We start from the raw sequence: 27,636 nt of genomic DNA, 5'->3' as shown, positions 1-27,636 counted from the left end.
GACACTTTAATACAGTAAGGAAAACGGCAAGTCAGTTCTACTCAATAAGAAACAACAGTACATTTAGGGCCGGTTCCCACTATTACGATGGCAGACATCGCATGTAATTCGCAGCGCACTCCTGTTCACATTACATGCGATGTCTGCGCGGGTGCGATGCCAGCCATACAGATAGTATGGCTGATATCGCACCGCATTCGGTGCAAACACGCACAGGACCCTTTTTTTCTGTTCGGACCAGAATCGTATTGCATGTGTGTTCACACATATGCGATCCGATTCATGTTCAGTTCGCAGTGCAATACGCGAGCTGACATGGGGGTGTCGTTAACCTATAATGACACTCCCCAGCAGTTCGCATATGGCCGTGTGAACTGCCGTGCGTGCCGGGTTCTCACATCGCAATAGTGTGAACTGGCCCTTACACAGAGAGCAACACAACAACTTACACCAGGGGTAGGCAACCTTAAAGCGGGGTTCCACCACCATTTTTTTTTTTGCTGTTAATTGCATGAAGTACGTTTTCTAATTGGTTAACTTACTTTTTTTTTTTTCTAATCCTCCTGCTGCCGTTTTTCGGTATTCTGGAGACTTTATAAAAACGTCTCCTGACGTTTTCCATTTTGCCTGTGGGCATGTGAAGCCCACAGGCATTGTCTTCCGGGACACTGTGCTGCTATTGTCCCAGCATGCACTGCCCGTATAATCTCCGATCTCGCGCATGCGCAGCACAGACTCCTGGAAAATTGAAAAAAACTATCCCAGGAGCCAGTGCGGCCAACAGGAAGCGCTGACCTGCCGCTGAAGCCCCGCCCATATCCGCAGCAGCACCGCCCTTTTCCGAAATCTCCAGGAGCAGGAAATTCATAAAAAGAAAAAAACACAAGATGACAGCAGCAAGGTAAGGGGGATATCCAGCAACTAGAGAACAAGATAATCCTATAGGCATAGGAGTAGGAATTCGGGTGGAGCTCCACTTTAAGAGGTGGAAATCTACCTGAACAACATAAGAGAAGTCACCACACCATGTCGCCTCCTCACGCCTGATTTAAACCTCTAATTGCCGTACTGCCATGTCTCAATTGTGGGCATTGCACGACAGTCATGCGCTTAAATCAGGTGGTGAGGAGGTATCACCTCCTTACCTGTCAAACACACTCGGATTGCTTTTCAGAGGAGCAGCAGTGGCTGCTGCACTTTTGAATGAGCCGTTAGTTGTGTTCGGCAGCGGAATCCTTAGGGCTTGTTCACTCATAGAGTGGGGGGGGGGGGATGGTGGTAAAAGCATGTGGTTGAGCCATAGTTTTAATACCACCAAGCACTACCCCCATAAGCTGATAAGGCAGCAGTCAAATGTGTACACATGCCTCAGCAGGAATTAAGCCCTCTGTTGCTTTTGGTGGGTGCTACTGCATGTGAGTCACAACCCATTCAAGTAAATGGGACCACTATTCAAGCACCCCACAACTGCATGCTTCTGTGGGGTCCAAGAGGTTAAAGCAGGTGGTGAGAAAGCAACATAATGCTGCCTGCTTTAACCCCTTCTTTGCTGTACATCAGAAGGTTGCAGGGCATTTGCAGAGTGGCCTTGTTTACTTGAATGGGCCATGCTTGGCAGGTGCTATACCCACCAACCATTAGAGGGTGTATAACTCCTGCTGTCGATGTGATATGTGTACACCTCTGGCCACTGCAGCTACTGTACAGGAGTTGGCTTGGGGGTGATAAAAAATACATCTTAACTATAGGGTTTAACACCCCCAAACTGCAAATATAAATGAACCCTTACTGTTCTGAGCCCCCTATATAAGGATGCTTTCACACTGATGTGCTGTGGTTTACCTGCACCGTGGGTGTAGCACAGTGCATCTGCGACTTTCCTGAGTTAGCTGCACTTTGCCATAGACTTCTATTCAGGGCTGTCTTTAATATTGATTGGACCCTGGAAAAATATTTTCTTGGGCCCCTGTCCAAACTATTTTGCTCAACACCTGCTCTGATACACACAATGATTGGCTGCAGGAGGTAAGTGCACATCATTACTGCTCATTGATTGGTTGTTAAAGGTTACAGCACATCATCTCCTCACTGCCTGCACACCATGGACTGGGGAGGTAAGGGGACCCAGCAATAGACAGAAAATGCCTAGGAATCCTAGGACTCCTGGGAACAGTGGCAATACTGGGGGAGGGGGCGTGATCAGTGGCAGTGGTGGGGAGATGGGATTAGTTAGGTGGCAGTACACTGTGGCAAATTCTGAATCATGTATAGCAAAGCTGGAAATCTTTGGCAAGTATATAGTGAGGGATTGTGAACTGACCACCAATTTAAAGGGGATTGTGATCTGAGCACCAATGTGAGGGGGAATTTACACTGACCACCAATGTGAGGGGGGATTTACACTGACCACCAATGTGAGGGGGGTTTTCACTGACCAACATGTAACAGGATTTTATGCCATCCACCAATATAAAGGGATTTCTACACTGACACCAATGTAATAGGAGCATTTACACCAACCACCAGTGTAAGGGGGGATATACAATAACCTCCGTGTAAGGGGGAATTTACACTAACAACCATTATCAAGGAGATTTGTACTGACCAATATAAAGTGACACTTCTTCACTGACCACCAATGTTAGGGGGGATTTACACTGACCACCAATGTAAATGAGAATTTACACTGACCACCACTGTAAGGACAATTCTGCACTTACCACCAACGTAAAGGGAAATGTACACTGATCACCATTTTAATGTAGAATTTACACTGACAATCAATGTAATGGGGGATTTTACATCAACAATCAATAAAGGGGGATTTATACACTGGCCACCAATGTAAGGGGGATTTACACCCCCCACCAATTTAACGGGGGCTTCTACATGGACCACCAATGTAATGGAGGATTTAATACTGACCACAAATGCAGGTTTTGATTTGTTTACCGATTACCAATATAAAGAAGAGTTTCTACACTGGCCACCAATGTAATGGGGATTTACACTGACCACTAATACAGTGGGGATTTACACTGGCCACTAATGTAAGGGGCCACTAGCCACTAGTGTGAATGAAAGGATTGTACACCAAGCCCCAATGTAATGAGAAGATTTACACAGACTGCCAATGTAACTGACATTTAGCCTGCATTCACATTTGTGTGTGTCGGGAATGCATGCAAAATCGTATTACTGACACCACAGAAATGAGTTGCCCTTTAGCAGATACATAGCCAGTGCCATTAAATGTTAATTACACCCTCATGCATCTGCTGAGATTTACGTATTCGCATGCACCAAAATCCATAGTGCTGTGGCACCATGTTATTTTGAAAAAGTGTTCCACCTCCAATTTGCTTACCTTTGCAGAACAGGTTGATGTTAGGCTTAATGACCACAGGACTTTCATGCATGCCCCTTTAGCTCCCCAGTAGGCAGCATTCAGCAGAAATGATGGTAGATATGACCATATATCAATGCAGGTTACGTACATGTAAACACAGGGTCTGCAAGTGAGTCACCTGTACACAGCAATAGGGCAGAGTTGGGCAGCATTAATAGCAGCACTTCACACTGAAATATTGGGAAACAGCACGGGACTAGAATTTCAGCTGCGATACTTGGGACAGTATGAGGCAGCTGCTTTGGGACCCACAACAATGATGGGGCTGCCCTTTTTGCCCTGCCTTAAAGATGGCCCTGCTTCTATTATATACTGCAGGTATGGTGTACTTTCTTAACCGCTTCCCGACCACCTCACGCGATATACGTCAGCAGAAGGGCACGTACAGCATACCCGCAATCGCCTCATGGTGAGAAAGAACAGGGTAATGCTAATGTAAACATGCATCTCCCCGTTCTGCCTAGTGACCCTGTCACTGATCAGCTCTCCCTGTAATCGGGAGCTCTAATCAGTGACATGTCACACACAGCCCTTCCCCCCGAGTTAGAATCACTCCCTAGGACACACTTAACCCCTACAGCGCCACCTAGTGGTTAACCCCTTCACTGCCAGTGAAATTTTTACAGTAATCAATGCAATTTTTTAGCATTGATCACTGTATTAATGCCAATGGTCCCAAAAATGTGTCAAAATTGTCCGATGTGTCCGCCATAATGTCGTAGTCATGATAAATATCACTGATCGCCGCCATTACTAATAATAATAATAAACTATAAACTAAAAACTATCCCCTATTTTGTAGACTCTATAACTTTTGCGCAAACCAATCAATAAACGCTTATTCCGATTTTTTTTTTTTTTTTTACCAAAAATATGTAGAAGAATGCGTATCGGCCTAAACTGAGGAAAGAAATGTGATTTAAAATATTTTTTGGGGATATTCATTATAGCAAAAAGTAAAAAATACTGCTTTTTTTCAAAATTGTTGCTATTCTTATGTTTATAGCGCAAAAAAGAAATACCGCAGAAGTGATAAAATACCACCAAAAGAAAGCTCTATTTTTGGGAAAAAAAGGACTTTAATTTTGTTTGGGAGCCATGTCGTACGACTGCGCAATTATCAGTTAAAGTGATGCAGTGCTGAATCACAAAAAGGTGCTCTGGTCAGGAAGGAGGTAAATTCTTCCGGGGCTAAAGTGGTTAAAGCGCACCAAAACTCCTGCATTCAGAAAGTGCACTAATCCCGCAGGATATAATAAAAGTCTATGCCTAGGAGCAGCAATTCCACAGGAAAGCTGCAGGTGCACTGCACTGCATCCGTGGTGTGGGTAAACAGCAGAGCATCAGTGTGAAAGCAGCCCTATACTATTATGCCCAGTGTATTGCTTCACACTGATCTGAAGACCTCTCCTTTCCTGTTGCTGGCACCACTCTGGAGATTACTAGCAGGGAGAAGAGGTGGAGTGCACTCTGCATGGGACAAGAGCCAGCACTACAGAAGCTATCGGCTTATGTGGCTCTTGCTCCCTATTACAGCTCCGACTTTACAAGTAGTCCCTCTGCATTGCATCCTGATGCTCTGGGGTCAGCAAGCTCAGACCGTGATCTACCAGTCACCTAGCCGTGATCTACTGGTACATTGCGATCTACTGGTTGCTGACCCCCAACGTACAATGTAAGCTGCAGTTACTGAGTCCTAGAATTCAGTGTGCACAGGCATCGGGCTCTAAAGAAACCTATCCTAATCCACTTGAAACGGACTTTATGGAAGCTGTGGGAAGCTGTGGGCACCACATAGGATACAACTTTTATAGACACCAATAGAAAACCGGGGAGGTGGGGTTATTTTCAAGACTAGTAGAAGACTGGACATCTGTAGACCAGGAGAAGGTCACTACAATGCCATTTAACTAAAATTAAGGCACACAGTGTGGAGGGAGAGAAAATGAAACAGCAGAACAGTTTTCCACCAAGCACCACAGGAATATGGGACAGAGGCAGAGGCATAGACATATGGGACAGAGGCAGAGGCAGAGACATATGGGACAGAGGCATATGGGGCAGAGGCAGAGGCAGAGGCATATGGGACAGAGGCAGAGACATATGGGACAGAGGCAGAGGCATATGAGGCAGAGGCATATGGGACAGAGGCATATGGAGCAGAGGCAGACGCATATGGGGCAGAGGCATATGGGACAGAGGGAGAGGCATATGGGGCAGATGCAGAGACATATGGGACAGAGGCAGAGGCATATGGGGCAGAGGCAGAGGCATATGGGGCAGAGGCATGTGAGGCAGAGGCAGAGGCATGTGGGGCAGAGGCATATGGGACAGAGGCAGAGGCATGTGGGGCAGAGGCATATGGGACAGAGGCAGAGGCATATGGGGCAGAGGCAGAGGCATATGGGGCAGAGGCATGTGAGGCAGAGGCAGAGGCATGTGGGGCAGAGGCATATGGGACAGAGGCAGAGGCATATGGGGCAGAGGCAGAAGCATGTGGGGCAGAGGCAGAGGCATATGGGACAGAGGCAGGCAAAGCTGGATTTCTTATTTAACAGAACAACTTGCAGTGCTGTGTTGAAAGCTTGCTCTAAGAAAAGTCTGATCACACCTTTTTTGACTGTCCACCTTCTAACGCCAATGAGCAGATGAAAGCTAACAGTTGTTAGGAATATAATAAAAGCTTTAGCAACCAATCCATATTATTTTTTTAACAGTTTTTTATATTTATAGAAAATAAAATACAATGTGTAATATGAGTTACTTCACCTTTTAATATTGTAAGTTCTCTTAGCATTTGTTAAAATCATGGTGGCTAATCTGCAGGAGAAGGTTATATTTAATTATTGATAATAATATTATGAAACTGCTCTTGGTCCACAAGAGTAATTGCATAGAAACATCCATTAGTCTTCGAAATACAAGACCGGTAACATGAACCCCTGTAAGCATGCTTGGAAAAGGTCCTATTGCTGGTATTAATTACTTTCTGTGCACACTGAAGGAAGACAGCGGTATAGAGTAAGTATACTCTACATTTCTTTACATGGCTTATTGTTGTTTTTAAATAAGGGATTGCACTGCATTTTTACCTTTAAAGAAATATTGATAAATAATGACTGTTTTTCCAATGCCTTCTGCTGATGCTAACTGATAATTAAAAAACATTACAGTATATCTGTAACTTAATTATTTGTTCTGGAAGTTCTTTCCTTATTTAACTTATAATTTTTTTCTTTTGTTATATTATTTTGTATTTAAAATGATAAAATATATTTCCTAAAATGTAACAATACATTTGTATGTGTGTGCGTGTGTGCGTGTGTGTCTTTATCTGCTTGTATATGAAATAGAATTCAGTTTTTGCTGATCAGACTATGCATCTGCTCTATGGATTACTTCAAAACATGGTTCTTATTATAATATTTTCAATAAAGCCTTTTATTTCACATAAAGCAATACGGATTTACCTAAAAGAGGGCATGTTCATTTAAAAAAAAATCGATATATATAAAAAAAAATTCTAATTTTAAATTCGAATATGTATCAATTTAATAATGTCAGTTTGATCAATTGTACTTTAAAATGTCGCTCATAATTAAAAATGTGTTCATTTTGTCCCAAGTGTCCACTTCTTGCAACCTGAAGCTGCCATATTTTTTCCAATGATGCAATATTTCTCAGCAAAGTTGCATACAACAGATCAAAAAAAACGAAAAGGTCTTCCTTTTGAAGAATATAATAAAAATATCTATTTTAACCATATACACACACAAACATATTTTACTGCCATGTTTAAATTTTTTGTAATCCTTCTGGTAATTTAAAAAATAGTACCAATATTGGAGCATAATGCAGGTCTTAAAATAGAACTAAACCATTCTATACTTTACAGTCAGGGAAGCTGCCATCTCAGCTTCTGTTTGATCTGCAGTTGGCCTGATGCAGTACATGTGATCAGTTATGACAACAGCCATTTGATGGCTTAAAGAGGAAGTAAACTCTTGTATAAAAAATCCCCCAAAAAAGACAACCTGCAAGACAAAAGCATAATGAGCTAGTATGCATAGCATACTAGCTCATTATGTATTACTTGCCTCAGATTGAAGCCCCCAAAGCCATCCTCATCTCCCCCTCTGGTCGCCGACATGTCATCCCGGAGTTACTTCCGGTTATCGCGGCTCCGGTGCTGTGATTGGCTGGAGCCGCAATGACGTCACTAACACGCATGCTCATGAAAGATGCCGGTAACGGCATGCAGACTGATGCAGCGGCACCTAGGTGCCATTGCACCAGTTTGCTCTAGTGCGCATGTGCCGATGTCATCGACACATGCAGGGGACAGGGGATATCTCCTAAACCGCGTAGGTCATCTCCGCATGTGCAGAGTGCTGCTGACTGCGCGTTTTTTTTAAAGTTCTTTGGTGCGGGCTTTTTGAGACGTGTGTAGCCAATCGCACCATTGATGTTTGCAACATATGTTGAAGTGGCCAAAACAGCAGCCGCTTGGGCACCACATGCTTGACCAGACATATGTTAAGCTCCCATGCAGTCCGTTGGCAACATTACTTAAAAGACCCACACCAAAGAACAAGGTGGACCTCTCCTTGCTCCTAGCGCTAAAACGCCTGAAAGCTGCCTCATTGTGAAAGGACACTAAATGCAAGACTATTGGGTAGACAGCCTTGTATAAAGATTGTTATACGAAAAGAAAACAAAAGTAGTACTCCGTATGAATAAGGGTAATTTATCATGACTTGTATACCTTCTATTTACAATGCATCACTCTGAAGTTATGCGCACTGTATGTCACTGTATGCCAGTCACTTATTTATTTGGAAGTATTTCCTCACTATCTCAGTATGTCTAATACCTGTTGTTTCTTTTTCACAGGGATGCCCTCTGTTTTCTCCCCTACCCTTATTTTGTTTGCATTATTAGTTACTGCCATATCTGGGGAAACGCAAGTGCAGTTTGCTGGTCAAACTGAATTTTTTGTAAACGAAACCGCCACCACAGTGATACGCTTTGTTATAGAACGGACAGGAGTGCCTGTGAACATCACTGCAGTCGTCGAGGTAAGAAAATGAGTGTCTCGTATTGCTAAACTTTTTAATTTGCTGAGTTTTTAGACATGAAATATAATGTATAGCACCATATCTGAGCCTGGTTTTACTCCTGGTTCCTAGGGCGGGAATACCTGACTCTATAAAACCAATCAATGTGACAGATATTTGGCACAATTAGCCTTCCACATGCAGGGCCAGTGCAAGGATTTTTGTCTACTTAGGCGAAGCTCTGGTCCAGGAAGTGACATCATACTTGTCACTTCCTGGTCTGTGTACAGGAGGAGGGCTGAGCAGACAGAGGTCTGCTGAGCTCCTACCGCCCTTACCAGTGACACCCACCATGACAGCATCGAGCCTGCAGGTGGAACAGCAGAGCCCGGTGAACATGCCGGGGGTCACGCTAAGAGGGGGGCGGCCCATTGCGACAGTGGTGTAAGTGACAGGTGGCTTCACAGCCGCTTGTATCACTTCCACATGAAGCAGGGAGTGTGTAAAAAAATACATCTGCAGCACGGTAATAATCTGCCCCCCCCCCTTTCCTAGCGGCCTAATCCCTAAGGTGCTTGCCTATGTTGTCTCAAGGTAGTGCTGGCCCTGTCCATGTGCTAGCTAGAACAGTGACAACTCTTTTCCACCATCAGAAAGGCTAGTTAACAAGAGGTTTTTCAGTTTTCCAATATGTCAGAAACTCACTGAGAGACTTTGAAGAGCATTTTAACTCCATGAGTAATCTTATATCAGATTTTGGTCATGTAATGGGTTACTGGTACAGGAAATCTGCACCATGGGTTTGTTGCTGAGACGTTGCATTATTATAAGCACAACCCATCCAAAACTGATATTTCATTTGATTTACCACCATATTTTTTCATGAACTCAAGAGCAAGGTTGTCTTGTTTTTTATATTGGCTTTTTAAATGTATTTTATTGTATTTTACCATAAATGTATACAATGGAGAATGCAGCATTGTAAAGTGAAACTGTTAAGCGAGTAAATAGTTGGCAGATCTTCAAATTAGAGTTCACAATGTACTGTATATAAGAAACTGATGTACAATCCAACTCACTTGAATATTCTCCTTGGGTTGTCCTTTTTGGCTTATGCAAATATCTGGTTATGTGGTCTTGGCCTGTTATATAGTCAAAGAATATATAACATTGCGAAATAACAGAATAATTTCTAAGAATGCAAACACCCACAGGGTTCTGTAATCTGATGCTGCTATACATACTTCGTAGCTGGGTGACTGTATGTATGTGTGAGTTGATGAAGTTGCAACAAGAGTCCCAGCATCAGTGTTTGATTTTAAGTAACTTTTAAAGCCTGACCCCAGGAACCAGATACAATTGGGCTCACATAGTATTCAAACCTACAATCAAGAAGTTGCCCATGATTTTAGTTGAAATCCTCTGTCCTCTGTTCTCACACTATCTCTCAGCAATAGTCTTTTAATGGTGCTGGGGTTTATTAAGAGCTGAAAGACCTGTCATGTGCACTTGTCAAGAGTGCCAACAATGTCCACCCTTTTAGCCCCCCTCCTCCATTCATAGACTGTTCCTGTAGTTGTCAAATTTTCTAAAAAATTCAAAGGCACATTGCAACTGAATGAAAGTTGTTTATGGAAAGAAAAAAGGCTTGAAGAAAGCATTTCAAATGTTTGATCTTTCTGTACTGTTACCTTTGCTTTTTATGACAGTTGATGACAGGGTTTCTTTAACCACTTCCATACCAGGTACATAGACACCTTCCTGCTCAAGCCAATTTTCAGCTTTCAGTGCTGTAGCAATTTGAATGACAATTGTGCAGCCATACAACACTGTACTTAAACAATTTTTTTTATCATTTTGTTCCCACAAATAGAGTTTTCTTTTGGTCGTATTTGATCACTGCTGCAATTTTTATTTGTTGCGCAAATAAGTATGTTTTCTTCTTCAATGATGGGCACTGATATGTCTGCACTGATGGGCACTGATAAGACAGCACTGTTGGGCACCGATGAGGTGGCACCAATGAGGTGGTACTGATGAGGTGGCACTGACAGGCACTGATAGGCGGCACTGGTATGCAGCACTGATAGGCACTCATAGGTAGCACTGATGGGCACTCATAGGTAGCACTGATGGGCACTCATAGGTGGCACTGATGGGCACTCATAGGTGGCACTGGGTACTTATGGGTGGCACTGATGGGTACTTGTGGGAGGCACTGATAGGTGGCACTGGTATGCAGCACTGATAGGCACTCATAGGTAGCACTGATGGGCACTTATAGGCGGCACTGATGGGCACTCAGAGGCGGCACTGGGTACTTATGGGTGCCACTGATGGGTACTTATGGGAGGCACTTATAGGTGGCACAGATGGGCACTGATAGGAGGGCACTGATGGGCACAGATGGGCACTGATAGGTGGCACTGCTGGACACTGATGGGTGGCATTGATGACACTGATGGTGGCATTGCTGGGCATCACTGATTTTATTTGGTACATGATGGTGCCAGTCAGTGCCCATTTGTGGGCACTGATTGGCACAGATTGGACTGTCATTTGCACATGTGGATGGCCCTGGGTTACATGCCTGGGCATCCACATGTTGCCCACTGCCCTGGTGGTCCTGGGGGCTTCCCTGGTGGTCCAGTGTGGGTATCCGAGGGGGGCTGCGCTGATAAACAATCAGCGAAGACCCCCCCCTGTCAGGAGAGCCCTGATCGGCTCTCCTCTACTCGTGTCTCTCAGACACGAGTGAGGAAAAGTCGATCAACGGCTTTTCCTGTTTACATTGGAGGCTCTTTACCGAGGCTCTTTACCGAGATCAGTGTAGCGGTGTGTCGCACAACCGATCGCCGCAATACGCACCCCCACGGGCGGCATGTTATCCTGAAGGACGTCATATGACGCCCAGTCAGGATAACAGAACAACTTCCCGGACGTCAACCTGCTATTGTGGGGGGGGGGGGGGGGGGCAAAATCCAGAAAAAAAAAAAAAAAAACAGTAAATGGAGTTTCACTTCAGAATTTTGACATTTGGTAGTCATGCTCAGTAAGTAAAACAAGTAAAAAAAAAAAACCTGTAGTAGCTATGAGTTCTCCTGTCAAGCACTATGTGTTATGCCGCATACACACGACTGGACTTTTTGACGAACTAGGTCCGACGGTCTTCCCGACGGACTTTCGGCAGGGTTTCCAATGGACTTTGCGAATGAACAGACTTGGCCACACACAAGCACACCAAAGTCCGACGGATTTGAATGTGATGATGTACGACTGGACTAGAATAAGGAAGTTCATAGCCAGTAGCCAATAGCTGCCCTAGTGTCGGTTTTCGTCCGTCAGACTAGCATACAGACGAACTGATTTTTCGACCGAACTCGAGTCCGTCGGAAAGATTTGAAACGTGTTCTAAATCTAAAGTCCATCTGATTTTTAGACAGCAGAGGTCCGATGAAGCCCACACACAATCGAATTGTCTGACGGATTTGTTCCGTCAGACCTAGTCCGTCGAAAAGTCCGGTCGTGTGTACGGGGCATTAGACGGACTTATTCCGTCCCCATCACCTGCCCATCACTAAAAGAGGGTGGAAACTGGACTGCCTACATAGTTCCTATTGCATATAATCAAATATAATTATTGCCTTACAATCTCGTGTTGTCAGTACTGAATATACAATGGCCTGTGTTTTGGAACAGTTGTCTGTTTATTGCCACTACTGTTTTATTCCCAAATTATCCATATATTTACAGTACCTTGCCACAAATCCTTATATATTGCAACAAATGCCAATTGCTTTGCCATTTTTAAAAAAAGTATAGTAGTGAGCACTATGGAATTTCCTGTTAAGTTTTGAGTGTTAACCCCTTCCCACTACCTGTACACTAGAGTTGGACCAAACACCCCCTGGTTCAATTGGGTACAGAACTCTCAAACATCGCAAATGTTTGGACCCTGAACTCCGAACCCTATTAAAATCTATGGGACCTGAACTTGAAAAATCAAAAGTGCCCATTTTGAAGGCTTATATGCAGGTTATTGGCCACGAAGGGTGTATGGGGGCCTGGGTACTGCCCTGGGGGACATATATCAAAAAAATATTTTAAAAAAGATAATTTTTTCAGGAGTAGTGATTTTAATGATGCTTAAAGGGAAACAATAAAAATGAAAAATTCCTTTAAATATAGTGTCTGGGGGGTCCCCTTAGTCTTCCTGTAAAGTGGCATTTATAAAGAAAAACAAGACATTTAAAGTAGTTGTAAACCCAATTAATGAAATTTGAACTGGGGACATATATCTGCAGTGCTGTCTTATCTCTCTTCAAAGCACTATATCCCGTAGCTGTCTCCTGCTCCATTCTTCTGTTATCAGCCTGATAACTTCTGACAAGTTCTCCGTCACATATGATACAAGCAGCCTGAGTTTTGTGTTGGGGAGGTTGCTATAAATACTGAGCACTGCGCTGAATGATTCAACAAACAGAGCTGAAAGTCTCTACCTATGAGGAGAGGGAGTGTGTGCCTTTTCTCCAATCAGTCCTCTTGGCTTTATGCCCTGGCTTCACTGCTTCACTGTTAACTAGGAAGAGAAATCTCCTAACACGATGTGCACTTTCTAAACCCTATATAAAGCTGAAGACAACAGATATACATGTAAAACTTATGTAGGGAGATTTGTTTCATCCCTGTGTATCATCTGAGGCTGTTTACTTCACTGGGTATATGTGAGGGTTTACATCCACTTTAAATTGCCATAAATACAATAAGATTGCCGGCAATACAAAAATGTAAAAAAAAAATGCTGTGGGGGTCCCCCTATCAATACCAGGCCCTTTGAGGCTGACCAACACATGCTGGGTTGGTGACATCCCAAGGGGGTGTGCCACCAGGTGACATCACTAGGTGGCCCCACCCCTTACCTATTCAACAGATTGCCACCCGCCGGCTGTCATATGATGGCCAGGCGGCGCAGCCCTCGTTCTGGGAGGGCGTCATATGACGTCCTCCCATTTAAACAGGGAGGACGTCACTACGCATCCCTGTTTCTTCGGGGGTGGCGTGTCACGGAAACACCACTTGCTACCGAGGGGGGGGGGGGGGGGGGGGACAGCCATTGGGCATGGCTGTTTACCACGTGATCGTCCGTGATGAAGTCATGGCCAATCACAGGTGGTACTTTCACAGTCCTTTCACAGCCGATCACTAAATGTCAACAAACCGCGGTAACGATATGTGTGTGAGGAGGAGACTGCGGTAACATCTCGTTACTGCCTACATCGTACACAAACACACACTGATTGCTCTCCCAATAAAGAGGACCTGTCACCACCCATCAGAGTACCCCAATACCTGTCACAGACCATCAGAGCACCCGAGTACCTGTCACAATCCATCTGAGAACCCGAGTGTCTGTCACAGTCCATCTGAGTACCCGAGTACCTGTCACAGTTCATCTGAGTACCCGAGTACCTGTCACAGCCCATATGAGTACCCGAGTACCTGTCACAGCCCATCTGAGTACCCGAGTACTTGTCACAGTCCATCTGAGTACCCGAGTACCCAAGTACCTGTCACAGCCCATCTGAGTACCTGAGTACCTGTCACATTCCACAGTCCATCTGAGTAGCCGAGTACCTGTCGCAGCCCATCTGAGTACCCGAGTAACTGTCATAGTACATCAGAGTACCTAAGTACCTGTCACAGTCCATATGAGTACCTAAGTACCTGTCACAGTCCATCAGAGTAACCAAGTACCTGTCACAGTCCATCAGAGTACCCAAGTACCTGTCTCAGTCCATCAGAGTACCCGAGTACCTGTGACTAGCCCATCAGAGTAACTGATTACCTATCACCAGCCCATCAGAGTAACCGAGTTCCCGTCGCCAGCCCATCAGAGTAACCAAGTACCTGTCACCAGTCCATCAGAGTAACCAAGTACCCGTCTGCAGCTCATCAAGTTACCTGAGTACCTGTCTCCAGCCCATCAGAGTACCTGAGTACCTATCTGCAGCCCATGCCTCATAGCATATATGTTGGGGTGTTTGCTTTCCAAAATGAGGTCATTTTGTGGGTAATTCCACTGGGCTGGTGCTCAAGGACCTTCAAAATTGTGATGGGTAGGAATGAAATGAGATGTGTAATTTATGCTCCTAAAACTCCTGAAGGTACTACTTCAATGTTGGTCATGTGTATGTGGCCAGGCTGTGTAAAAGCCTCACACATGTGGTATCGCCATACTCGGGAAGAATAGCAGAATGTATTTTGGGGTGTAATTTGTTGTATGCATATGCTGTGTGTGATAAATAACTTGAAACAAAATTTACAATCTTTTTTTATTTATAGCACAAAAAATAAAAAACCCACTAGTGATTAAATACCACCAAAAGAAAGCTCTATTTGTGTGAAAAAAAGGACGCACATTTCATATGGGTACAGTGTTGCATGACTGAGTAATTGTCATTCAAACTGCAAGAGCGCTGAAAGGTGAAAATTGGTCTGGGCAGGAAGGGGGTGTAAGTGCACTGTATTGGTTAAGAACTGTCAATGGCAGAGCAGGCATTTGGCGGTTAGCCTTCATTGCGGGAAAAGCGTTTTTTTTTTCAGGTGTGGCAGTGTGGTGGGCAACATGATTGATGATGGATCTACATTGGGGGACAAAAAATTATTATTTTTTAAATAAAGTAATTGTCAAAAACTGTTTTTATTTTTTTTTTTACACTTTTTTTTGCTGAATGAGTAGGGGTACTCATTCACATAGGGGGGGCCTTGATCTGGGCACCCCCTTGTTAAAGGGGGCATCCAGATTCCGATAAGCCCTCTGCCTGCAAACCCCCACAACCACCGCTCACAGTTGTCGGGAAGAAGCCCTTGTCCCCATCAACCAGCACCCTTCATGTTTAGGGCATGTGGCCTGGTATGGTTCAGGAGGGGTGGACGATCACTCGTCTCCCCCTTTCCTGACCTGCCGGGCTGCATGTATTGCTGGCAATGTTTTATTTTTCATTCAGCTGTCAGCGGGTAAGCCTGTTGACAGCTGATGACTCATCTGTTCTTAAGGACGCAGTGGCCAACTTCCTGGCCCACGCCTTAACAACCAACTATGCACTATGCAGCATGCAGTGCATTGTGGGGTGCTCAATGGGTGAACATCCCACCAAGCGGCCCTCAAATTTGGGTGTTGGCCAAATGGACGAACAGGCAATGTTTGGGCTGAACTTTTGCTTGGCTTGAACTGTTCGCCCAACTCTACTGTACACATATTATATATGTGGCCTCAAGGAAGTGGGTCTTTATCCATAAGGCTGCATATATGTGTATCTGTGTTTGTGCTGGAAACTTGCTACACAGCAGGCTCCCAGCACAGAGACCAGGCTCTCACTGAAAGCCCCAGGTCTCGTACTACTAATCAGGAACTGGGAGTCCTGGATCCTGATCACCTGAGCTCTGTGATAGCCCCTGACTGGCTATCAGAGTAATAAGTCACTGTATAGCCTACCCATGTTTTTTTGTTTCTTCTCTTCAGTGGAGAAAAAGATAATTTGTACCTTTTTTCCCTTGCAACAGAAAAAGGTAAAAGTAAACAATGTGTACTGTTTCTGCACAAAAAAAAAATAATAATAAAGTTTTTAATAAAAAAAATTAATAAAGATAAATTAGCTAGATCAGGGTTTGATCTGGATCAGTGCCTGGGCTAGGGTCAAGGTTAAGGTCAAAGGTCGTGAAAAGAGTCAAAGGTTGGGGCCAGAGGTCAGGGTCAGTGTATTTTAGGTAGGATTAAAAAAAAACAATGTATCAATGTCAGATAGTGTCAGTGTTAGCATGTTTTAGGTAGGAAAAAAAAAAGCAAAATGTGCACTGTTGTTTCTGGGCCCTACTACAGGTACAAACAAGAATTAACATACACATACCTGTATGTGGTATATCTGAGATTGTCAAAAGCAGAAGAATTTATTTTGGGCTGTTCTTTGGTGGTAGGCTATTGTAATAGCAAGTAATATACAGCTTAATTAAAAATAATATATTTTTTACTAATTCTCAAATTATTGAATCATAAAATCATTCAAGTCTTGATAATACTGATTGTGTTGTTCTAGTTGGTGGAAAGTGATACAGGAGATTTTATAGCTACTGCTACTGCTGCTTTCATACCCGAATGGGAGTCCAACCGTACTGTCTACATTTCTGTGTGTGATGATGATTTCCCAGAGGCAGATGAGACATTTCATTTCATCCTAAAACTAAAGGTAAGAAATGTATATGCAACTTTCATGTAAATAAATGATGCATCTCTCTGTTTTGAATATTATGTTTCTACCTTGAGTTAAAGAGTCTTAATGACAGAGAAAGTAGTGGCTGATAAGTTCTATAGCAGGGGTCTTCAAACTATGGCCCTCCAGTTGTTCAGCAACAATTCCCATCATGCCTAGTCATATCTGTGAATGTCAGAGTTTTACAATGCCTCATGGGTAGTGATGGACGAACTTCCGACGGGACGTTTCGCGAACGCGAAACGCGAACGGACACAAACGTTCGCGAAAACGACCGTTCGCCGCGGGCTCCATTGACTTCAATGGGAGGCGAATTTCGCAAACCTTTAGGTCGAATTTGCGGCCACGGGGTAATTATTAGGGGGTAGCACGTAGTCCCACCACCTGGACAATAGCATAATACATGTATGAGGTGAATTTGGGATCGATAACTACAAGCATTTTTTTTTTATTTGGGAAATTGTTCTGACAATTCAGGACTATGGAGCTAATGAAGGCAATGGAGGAGAGGGAAGGTCAGGGACCAGGGTAGGCAAACAAGAGGGTGCAGGAGATACAGAGCACTGACAGCAGCACCGTAATACAGAGCACTGACATCAGCACCGTGACATACAGCGCTGACAGCAGCTCCGTGACATACAGCGCTGACAGCAGCTCCGTGACATACAGCGCTGACAGCAGCTCCGTGACATACAGCGCTGACAGCAGCTCCGTGACATACAGCGCTGACAGCAGCTCCGTGACATACAGCGCTGACAGCAGCACCGTGACATACAGCGCTGACAGCAGCTCCGTGACATACAGCGCTGACAGCAGCTCCGTGACATACAGCGCTGACAGCAGCTCCGTGACATACAGCACTGACAGCAGCTCCGTGACATACAGCGCTGACAGCAGCTCCGTGACATACAGCGCTGACAGCAGCACCGTGACATACAGCGCTGACAGCAGCTCCGTGACATACAGCGCTGACAGCAGCTCCGTGACATACAGCGCTGACAGCAGCTCCGTGACATACAGCGCTGACAGCAGCTCCGTGACATACAGCGCTGACAGCAGCTCCGTGACATACAGCGCTGACAGCAGCTCCGTGACATACAGCGCTGACAGCAGCTCCGTGACATACAGCGCTGACAGCAGCTCCGTGACATACAGCGCTGACAGCAGCTCCGTGACATACAGCGCTGACAGCAGCTCCGTGACATACAGCGCTGACAGCAGCACCGTAAGCAGCCCCAGGAGGAAGTCAGCACAGCACAGGGATGGTGTGATCCCCTCATAATAAGAACCCCCAGGAGGAAGTCAGCACAGCACAGGGATGGTGGGAGCCCCTCATAATAAGAACACCCAGGAGGAAGTCAGCACAGCACAGGGATGGTGGGAACCCCTCATAATAAGCAGCCCCAGTAGAAATATGACACCGCTCAACCTCTTCAAAGAGGAGGGTAGGGGCATATAGTACGGTGTGCTTTTTTGGGTCAGGGAAGTGAGCCAAATGAATTAAGAAGGTCTGTGTGCTTGATTCCAAAAATTGTTTATAGACATATACATGGTCTACTGATCACATGTGTTGAATTCCTCCGAGATCCATGCCTCATTCATTTTTAGAAATGTGAGGTAGTTAACACTGTGGTGAGCTAGGCGAGTACGCTTATCGGTCACAATCCCCCCTGCTGCGCTGAACGTCCTTTCGGACAGGACACTGGATGAGGGGCAAGCCAACAGTTCGATTGCAAATTGGGCAAGCTCTGGCCAGAGGTCAAGCCTGCCCACCCAGTAGTCTAGGGGTTCATCACTCCTCAGAGCGTCCACATCGGCCGTTAACCCAATGTAGTCGGACACCTGACGGTCTAGGCGTTCCCTGATGCTGGATCCGGATGACACCTGTCGATGGGTCGGCTGAAAGAATGACCTCATATCCGAAGTCACCAACACATCTTCAAACCGGCCTCTTCTTGCAGGCGCTGTTGGATTGGTACCCGCAAATCCTTCTCTGGGAGTGGGAATTGCTCCTCTGCCAGCGCACGCAAAAGCAGAATGCAGCATTTCTCGAAGCAAGGCCTGGAAGTGCTGCATTCTGACAGCCCTCTGCGACGGCGGTAACATTTCCGCCATTTTGTGTTTGTACCGGGGGTCTAAGTACGTTGCCACCCAGTACTGGTCCTTGACCCTCATGCTTTTTATACGGGGGTCCCTATTAAAACACTGGAGCATGAAGGCCCCCATTTGCACTAAAGTGGAAGCGGTGTGGTGGCCTGGCTCCTGCTCATCATCCAGGATAATGTCGTCCTCTTCATTCTCCTCTCCCCATCCTCGCACAACAGGGATCCCAGAAAGGTTTAAAGCATGCTCTTCTTGCTCCTGCTCATCCGCCCCGGCACCATCCTCCTCTGACTCCTCATCAGACTCCTGTTGTTGACTTGTCTCAGATAGAGTAGCCCCCCCTGGGAATTCATCCAGCATTGCGACTTCCTCATCTTCCCGCTCCTGCTCCTCCACAGCCTGATCAATGACACGACGCAATGCACGCTCCAGAAAGAAGGCATAAGGTACCATGTCACTGATGGCGCCATGGCTGCGACTGACCAGTTTGGTGATCTCCTCAAATGGCCGCAGAAGTCTGCATGTGTCGCGCATGAGCAGCCACTGGCGCGGTGAAAAAAAACCCAGCTCCCCAGAACCGTTTCTTTCGCAGAGTTCATACAGGTAGACGTTAACTGCACGTTTCTGCTGGAGCAGCCTATCAAGCATATAGAAGGTTGAGTTCCATCGCGTCGGGCAATCGCAAATAAGACGTCTGACCGGCAGATGGTGTCGCCGCTGAATGTCAGCAAGGCGAGCCATGGCCGTGTAAGATCTTCTGAAATGGGCCGAGATTTTCCTTGCCTGCCGCAAGATGTCCTGGACCCCAGGGTATTTGACAAGGAATCGCTGCACGACCAAGTTTAAGACGTGTGCCATGCACGGCACGTGCGTGATTTTGCCCTGTTTCAATGCGCTAAGCAGATTGGCACCGTTGTCACACACCACTTTACCAACTGTCAAATTGAGCGGTGTTAGCCACTCATCTGCCTGTGAACGCAAAGCTGAAAGGAGTGCCGGGCCAGTGTGGCTCTTTGCTTCCAGGCACAACAGACGCAGCACGGCATGGCAACGTCTCACCTGGCATGTGGAATAGGTTCTGGGGAGCTTGGGCGGTGCAGTGGAAGAGACGCTAGCAGCGGAAAAGGAGGAGGCAGCTGAGGAGGAGAGGGAGGAGGATGGAGTAGGAGGAGGAGAAGAAGAGTCAGGCCTGCATGCAATCCGTGGCGGTAAAACCAAATCTACACGGGTGCCACGGGTTACATGCTTGACGGCCGTCAGAAGGTTCACCCAGTGGGCAGTAAAACTGATATACCTTCCCTGCCCGTGTTTGCTAGACCACGTGTCTGTGGTCAGATGTATCTTGGCACCGACACTGTGTGCCAGAGATACATTCACTTGCCGCTGAACATGGCCATATAGCTCTGGGATGCCCTTCTCTGAGAAATACTTCCTTCCTGGGACCTTCCATTGTGGTGTTCCAATGGCCACAAATTTGCGAAAGGCCTCCGAGTCCACCAGTTTATATGGCAGTAGTTGGCGGGCTATGAGTTCTGACAAGCCAGCCGCCAACCGTTGGGCAAGAGGGTTATCCGGCGTCATCATTTTTTTACGCTCAAACATTAGGCCCACGGAAGCCTGCCTTTTTGCAGAAAAATGTGAGCTTGGCGTGATGGAAGGTGGAGTGGAGGACAATTGTGAGGAGAGAGGAGAAGGAGAAGTAGAAGACGAGGCTGGACGGTGAGAGCCTGCAGTGTGGCTTTGTGTGTTCCGTTGCTCCCACTGGGCTCGGTGATGGCTGCTCATGTGCCTTCTTAAGGCGGTCGTCCCTAGGTGAGTATTGGGCTTACCGCGACTAACGCGTTGACTGCAAAGATTGCAGATGGCAACGCTATTGTCAGCAGCGGACACGTTAAAAAAAGCCCACACTGCGGAGCCATGTGCCGGTGTCCTGGGAGCGCCAGATGTGACCGTACATGGTCGATGACTCGCTCCTGATACATTTGCAGTCTGCTTTGTCCCTGCTGTGCAATGTAAGTCATTGCTGCTTCTCCTCCCTATCTGCTGGTCCATATCTCCCTCTGAACTCCCCTCCTCTTCCTCTCTTGTGGGCACCCACGTGACATCACTAGACACGTCATCATCAACGTCACCTTCCCCACCGCTATAAGTAGAGTAGGCAGCAACACCGGGGACCAACCTCCTCCTTGGGCTGATCTGGGTACTGGCGTCAGACTGCTGAGTAGCGCTTGTTGCTACCTCCTCTTCCTGATCCAATACCAAGAGTGGCTGCGCATCAGAAATGTCCTCTTGATATGGATCGGAAAATAATTCCAGTGACTCAAGCGGAAGGTATGTGGTGGTGGTGGTGGTGGTCGTGTTGTTGGTGGTAGTGTCTTTGGGGGTGCACATAGCAGAGAGTGAAGAAGAGGGTGCAGATCGAGAGGATGAGGAGGGTGCAGAAGAGTAAGGCTGAGCGAGCCACTCAACCAAGTCTGGTGCATCCTTTAAAGTAATTGAACGCACCTTCTGCAACTTCCCACTTTGGCTCAAGCCTGTTGCTCCTGCCCTACCCCTACCACCCCTGCGGAAGGGCCTGCCTCTTCCTCTGCATGTCATTTTTTAAATGACCCTGTGACAAAACTCTTAGTCCCTATACCGCTGAAGGACTGCTGCAGTATAGGTGAGCGGTCAGCAGTGGTGCACGTCAACCCTATCTATTGTGGACCTATAGCGGTCCTTACAGAACAGCAGACTGTACCGCACTCAAGCCTATGTACCGTAGCACCCTATACCAAGTTACCAGTCCTTATAAGAACTTTTGTGGACCAAGCAGGTTGTGTATTAGTGTTTAGCAGACTGTACGTCAGTCCCTATACCGCTGAAGGACTGCTGCAGTATAGGGCAGCGGTCAGCAGTGGTGCACGTCAACCCTATCTATTGTGGACCGATAGCGGTCCTTACAGAACAGCAGACTGTACCGCACTCAAGCCTATGTACCGTAGCACCCTATACCAAGTTACCAGTCCTTATAAGAACTTTTGTGGACCAAGCAGGTTGTGTGTTAGTGTTTAGCAGACTGTGCGTCAGTCCCTATACCGCTGAAGGACTGCTGCAGTATAGGGCAGCGGTCAGCAGTAGTGCACGGCAACCCTATGTATTGTGGACCGATAGCGGTCCTTACAGAACAGCAGACTGTAACGCACTCAGGCCTATGTACCGTAGCACCCTATACCAAGTTACCAGTCCTTATAAGAACTTTTGTGGACCAAGCAGGTTGTGTGTTAGTGATTAGCAGACTGTACGTCAGTCCCTATACCAATGAAGGACTGCTGCAGTATAGGGCAGCGGTCAGCAGTAGTGCACGGCAACCCTATGTATTGTGGACCGATAGCGGTCCTTACAGAACAGCAGACTGTAACGCACTCAGGCCTATGTACCGTAGCACCCTATACCAAGTTACCAGTCCTTATAAAAACTTTTGTGGACCAAGCAGGTTGTGTGTTAGTGTTTAGCAGACTGTGCGTCAGTCCCTATACCGCTGAAGGACTGCTGCAGTATAGGGCAGCGGTCAGCAGTGGTGCACGTCAACCCTATCTATTGTGGACCGATAGCGGTCCTTACAGAACAGCAGACTGTACCGCACTCAGGCCTATGTACCGTAGCACCCTATACCAAGTTACCAGTCCTTATAAGAACTTTTGTGGACCAAGCAGGTTGTGTGTTAGTGATTAGCAGACTGTACGTCAGTCCCTATACCAATGAAGGACTGCTGCAGTATAGGGCAGCGGTCAGCAGTAGTGCACGGCAACCCTATGTATTGTGGACCGATAGCGGTCCTTACAGAACAGCAGACTGTAACGCACTCAGGCCTATGTACCGTAGCACCCTATACCAAGTTACCAGTCCTTATAAAAACTTTTGTGGACCAAGCAGGTTGTGTGTTAGTGTTTAGCAGACTGTGCGTCAGTCCCTATACCGCTGAAGGACTGCTGCAGTATAGGGCAGCGGTCAGCAGTGGTGCACGTCAACCCTATCTATTGTGGACCGATAGCGGTCCTTACAGAACAGCAGACTGTACCGCACTCAAGCCTATGTACCGTAGCACCCTATACCAAGTTACCAGTCCTTATAAGAACTTTTGTGGACCAAGCAGGTTGTGTATTAGTGTTTAGCAGACTGTACGTCAGTCCCTATACCGCTGAAGGACTGCTGCAGTATAGGGCAGCGGTCAGCAGTGGTGCACGTCAACCCTATCTATTGTGGACCGATAGCGGTCCTTACAGAACAGCAGACTGTACCGCACTCAAGCCTATGTACCGTAGCACCCTATACCAAGTTACCAGTCCTTATAAGAACTTTTGTGGAACAAGCAGGTTGTGTGTTAGTGATTAGCAGACTGTACGTCAGTCCCTATACCAATGAAGGACTGCTGCAGTATAGGGCAGCGGTCAGCAGTAGTGCACGGCAACCCTATGTATTGTGGACCGATAGCGGTCCTTACAGAACAGCAGACTGTAACGCACTCAGGCCTATGTACCGTAGCACCCTATACCAAGTTACCAGTCCTTATAAGAACTTTTGTGGAACAAGCAGGTTGTGTGTTAGTGATTAGCAGACTGTACGTCAGTCCCTATACCAATGAAGGACTGCTGCAGTATAGGGCAGCGGTCAGCAGTAGTGCACGGCAACCCTATGTATTGTGGACCGATAGCGGTCCTTACAGAACAGCAGACTGTAACGCACTCAGGCCTATGTACCGTAGCACCCTATACCAAGTTACCAGTCCTTATAAGAACTTTTGTGGACCAAGCAGGTTGTGTGTTAGTGATTAGCAGACTGTACGTCAGTCCCTATACCAATGAAGGACTGCTGCAGTATAGGGCAGCGGTCAGCAGTAGTGCACGGCAACCCTATGTATTGTGGACCGATAGCGGTCCTTACAGAACAGCAGACTGTACTGCACTCAGGCCTATGTACCGTAGCACCCTATACCAAGTTACCAGTCCTTATAAGAACTTTTGTGGACCAAGCAGGTTGTGTGTTAGTGTTTAGCAGACTGTGCGTCAGTCCCTATACCGCTGAAGGACTGCTGCAGTATAGGGCAGCGGTCAGCAGTAGTGCACGGCAACCCTATGTATTGTGGACCGATAGCGGTCCTTACAGAACAGCAGACTGTAACGCACTCAGGCCTATGTACCGTAGCACCCTATACCAAGTTACCAGTCCTTATAAGAACTTTTGTGGACCAAGCAGGTTGTGTGTTAGTGATTAGCAGACTGTACGTCAGTCCCTATACCAATGAAGGACTGCTGCAGTATAGGGCAGCGGTCAGCAGTAGTGCACGGCAACCCTATGTATTGTGGACCGATAGCGGTCCTTACAGAACAGCAGACTGTAACGCACTCAGGCCTATGTACCGTAGCACCCTATACCAAGTTACCAGTCCTTATAAAAACTTTTGTGGACCAAGCAGGTTGTGTGTTAGTGTTTAGCAGACTGTGCGTCAGTCCCTATACCGCTGAAGGACTGCTGCAGTATAGGGCAGCGGTCAGCAGTAGTGCACGGCAACCCTATGTATTGTGGACCGATAGCGGTCCTTACAGAACAGCAGACTGTAACGCACTCAGGCCTATGTACCGTAGCACCCTATACCAAGTTACCAGTCCTTATAAGAACTTTTGTGGACCAAGCAGGTTGTGTGTTAGTGATTAGCAGACTGTACGTCAGTCCCTATACCAATGAAGGACTGCTGCAGTATAGGGCAGCGGTCAGCAGTAGTGCACGGCAACCCTATGTATTGTGGACCGATAGCGGTCCTTACAGAACAGCAGACTGTAACGCACTCAGGCCTATGTACCGTAGCACCCTATACCAAGTTACCAGTCCTTATAAGAACTTTTGTGGAACAAGCAGGTTGTGTGTTAGTGATTAGCAGACTGTACGTCAGTCCCTATACCAATGAAGGACTGCTGCAGTATAGGGCAGCGGTCAGCAGTAGTGCACGGCAACCCTATGTATTGTGGACCGATAGCGGTCCTTACAGAACAGCAGACTGTAACGCACTCAGGCCTATGTACCGTAGCACCCTATACCAAGTTACCAGTCCTTATAAGAACTTTTGTGGACCAAGCAGGTTGTGTGTTAGTGATTAGCAGACTGTACGTCAGTCCCTATACCAATGAAGGACTGCTGCAGTATAGGGCAGCGGTCAGCAGTAGTGCACGGCAACCCTATGTATTGTGGACCGATAGCGGTCCTTACAGAACAGCAGACTGTACTGCACTCAGGCCTATGTACCGTAGCACCCTATACCAAGTTACCAGTCCTTATAAAAACTTTTGTGGACCAAGCAGGTTGTGTGTTAGTGTTTAGCAGACTGTGCGTCAGTCCCTATACCGCTGAAGGACTGCTGCAGTATAGGGCAGCGGTCAGCAGTAGTGCACGGCAACCCTATGTATTGTGGACCGATAGCGGTCCTTACAGAACAGCAGACTGTAACGCACTCAGGCCTATGTACCGTAGCACCCTATACCAAGTTACCAGTCCTTATAAGAACTTTTGTGGACCAAGCAGGTTGTGTGTTAGTGATTAGCAGACTGTACGTCAGTCCCTATACCAATGAAGGACTGCTGCAGTATAGGGCAGCGGTCAGCAGTAGTGCACGGCAACCCTATGTATTGTGGACCGATAGCGGTCCTTACAGAACAGCAGACTGTACCGCACCCAAGCCTATGTACCGTAGCACCCTAGACAGACCAAGTTACCAGTCCTGATAAAGAGCTTTGTGGAACAAGTGAGTTGTGAATGATTAGCAGACTGCAGCAGAAGGGCAGCAGTCAAGTATAATATTCTTTCTATATTTGGAAGAAAGAATATTATACGTGTACAAGCCTATTACCGTACCACTGATACCAGTCCTGAAAAGAACCTTTGTGGAACTAATAGTAACAGCAAGTCTTTAAAATTATCCTCACTGCCTGACACACTGCTTCCTGCCTGTCCCTATACAAATTGGCAAAAAAGAGTAGGCTGGAACGATTAGCTGGAACAGCTCTTTTGTGGACCTGATAGTAACAGCTAATGATGATGATGATGATGATGATGAAGAAAGACTAATCTGGCTGAGCTGTCCCTAAAATAGCAGCATACAGCGCTCTGTCCCTTTATCTAAACTGACAAAAGAAACTCAGGCTGCTGACCTAACACCTATACCAGTCCTGAAAAGAACTTTTGTGTACCAAATAGCTAGCGTTTTCTCTGTCCCTACTCCACACAGGATCCTTTCCCTACAGTGACAGAAGAAAGAATGTAAAATGGCCACCGGATCGGGTGTATTTATAGGTTAGGGGGAATGTCCAAGTGTCCATGAGCTGTCATGTCTCAATTGGTTGTCCTGTAACACATGATAAACGTGTCACGAAAGGTTAAAGTTCTTGTATACATTAAACACGTAAGTCCGCCGGGGCGAACGACGGAAAAAGGCGTTCGAACCCGCGGACGGCGAAAGTCGGAAATTCGCCGCGAAACGACCGCCGGGCGAACCGTTCGGCCATCACTACTCATGGGATGTGTAGTTCCGCAACAGCTTGAGGGCCGTAGTTTGAAGATTCCTGTTCTATAGAATATGTGCCTCTGTTTAACCACTTAAAGTTCCATCCATTTAAAAGTCAGCAGCTACAAAAAGTGCAGCTGCTGATTTTTAATAATCAGACACTCACCTGTCCCACGGTCCAGCAATGCAGGCTCACGAAGCCCTGCTTCTCTCCCCTTTCTCTTCGAGGTTTTGACATTCTAACTGTGACGTGTCCCGGAAGATTGCAGGGAGGGAGGGAGGGGGGGGGGGAGGTGAACTCCCTTCCGGTGCCACAGAGCCCCGGGGAGGAAGTGGGAGCTGGGTGGCCATAAAAACAGTGTATCTGCTCCCCCTCAAAAAAATGACATGCCAAATTTGGCATGTCAGGGAGACACCATCACATAAAGCGGAAGTTACATTTTTGGGTGGAACTCCGCTTTAAGGACTGGACCTATTTTTCAAACTTGTGGTTTAAAAGTTAAAATCATTTTTTTTGCTAGAAAATGACTTAGAACCCCCAAACATTATATATATTTTTTCATAACACCCTAGAGAATAAAATGACAGTTATTGCAATACTTTTTGTCACACCGTATTTGCGCGGTGGTCTTACAAGCACGCTTTTTTTGGAAAAAATATATATTGTTTTTAAATTAAAAAATAAGACAACAGTAAAGTTAGCCCAATTTTTTACATTGTGAAAGATTATGTTACGCCGAGTAAATTGATACCCAACATGTCATGATTCAAAATTGCGCCCGCTTGTGGAATGGCGACAAACTTTTACCCTTAAAAATCTCCAAAGGCAACGTTTAAAGAAATTCTACAGGTTGCATGTTTTGAGTTACAGAGGAGATCTAGGGCTAGAATTATTGTTCTTGCTCTAAAGATTGCAGTGATATCTCACATATTTGTGAGATATCTCACATATTTGTGAGATATATATATATATATATATATATATATATATATATATATATATGTGTGTGTGTGTGTGTGTGTGTGTGTGTGTGTATATTGTAACATTGGGGTGTTTAGCTCAAGTGGTTAGAGGCATTTTTCAGTCCACATCAGGCAGGCGTTTATAGTTAAGGGCCTGGTAGCCCACGTTTATTAAAAGGAAAAACAAAATAGTCCATCCAGGAATCCCACGCAGGGGTCCAATCTTAAATTAAATACACACAATCCAAATGAAAAAATGCTAGCCCACCTGGCTACTCTTCAGCAGTAGTGCTGCTATAAGTA

At 46.1% G+C, this 27,636-nt stretch overlaps 1 protein-coding gene across 2 annotated transcripts in view; it reads left to right on the top strand.

Moving 5' to 3' along the window:
• Window positions 1-27,636, top strand: part of ADGRV1 (adhesion G protein-coupled receptor V1) — a 710,193-nt gene that overhangs the window by 38,404 nt on the left and 644,153 nt on the right. For both annotated transcript variants that reach the window (XM_077462401.1, XM_077462400.1), the window contains exons 2-3: window positions 8,303-8,487; window positions 16,560-16,709. In XM_077462401.1, the coding sequence (XP_077318527.1) occupies window positions 8,303-8,487; window positions 16,560-16,709 (335 nt within the window). The remainder of the gene's footprint in view (window positions 1-8,302; window positions 8,488-16,559; window positions 16,710-27,636) is intronic.

Source organism: Lithobates pipiens, unplaced genomic scaffold (genome assembly GCF_037356315.1).
Source record: "Lithobates pipiens isolate NorthernLeopardFrog02 unplaced genomic scaffold, aLitPip1_a1.2 Scaffold_3, whole genome shotgun sequence".
In the NCBI taxonomy this organism is placed as follows: Eukaryota; Metazoa; Chordata; class Amphibia; order Anura; family Ranidae; genus Lithobates; species Lithobates pipiens.
Note: the sequence above shows the minus strand (reverse complement) of the source record. Positions and strands in the feature narration are given on the sequence as shown.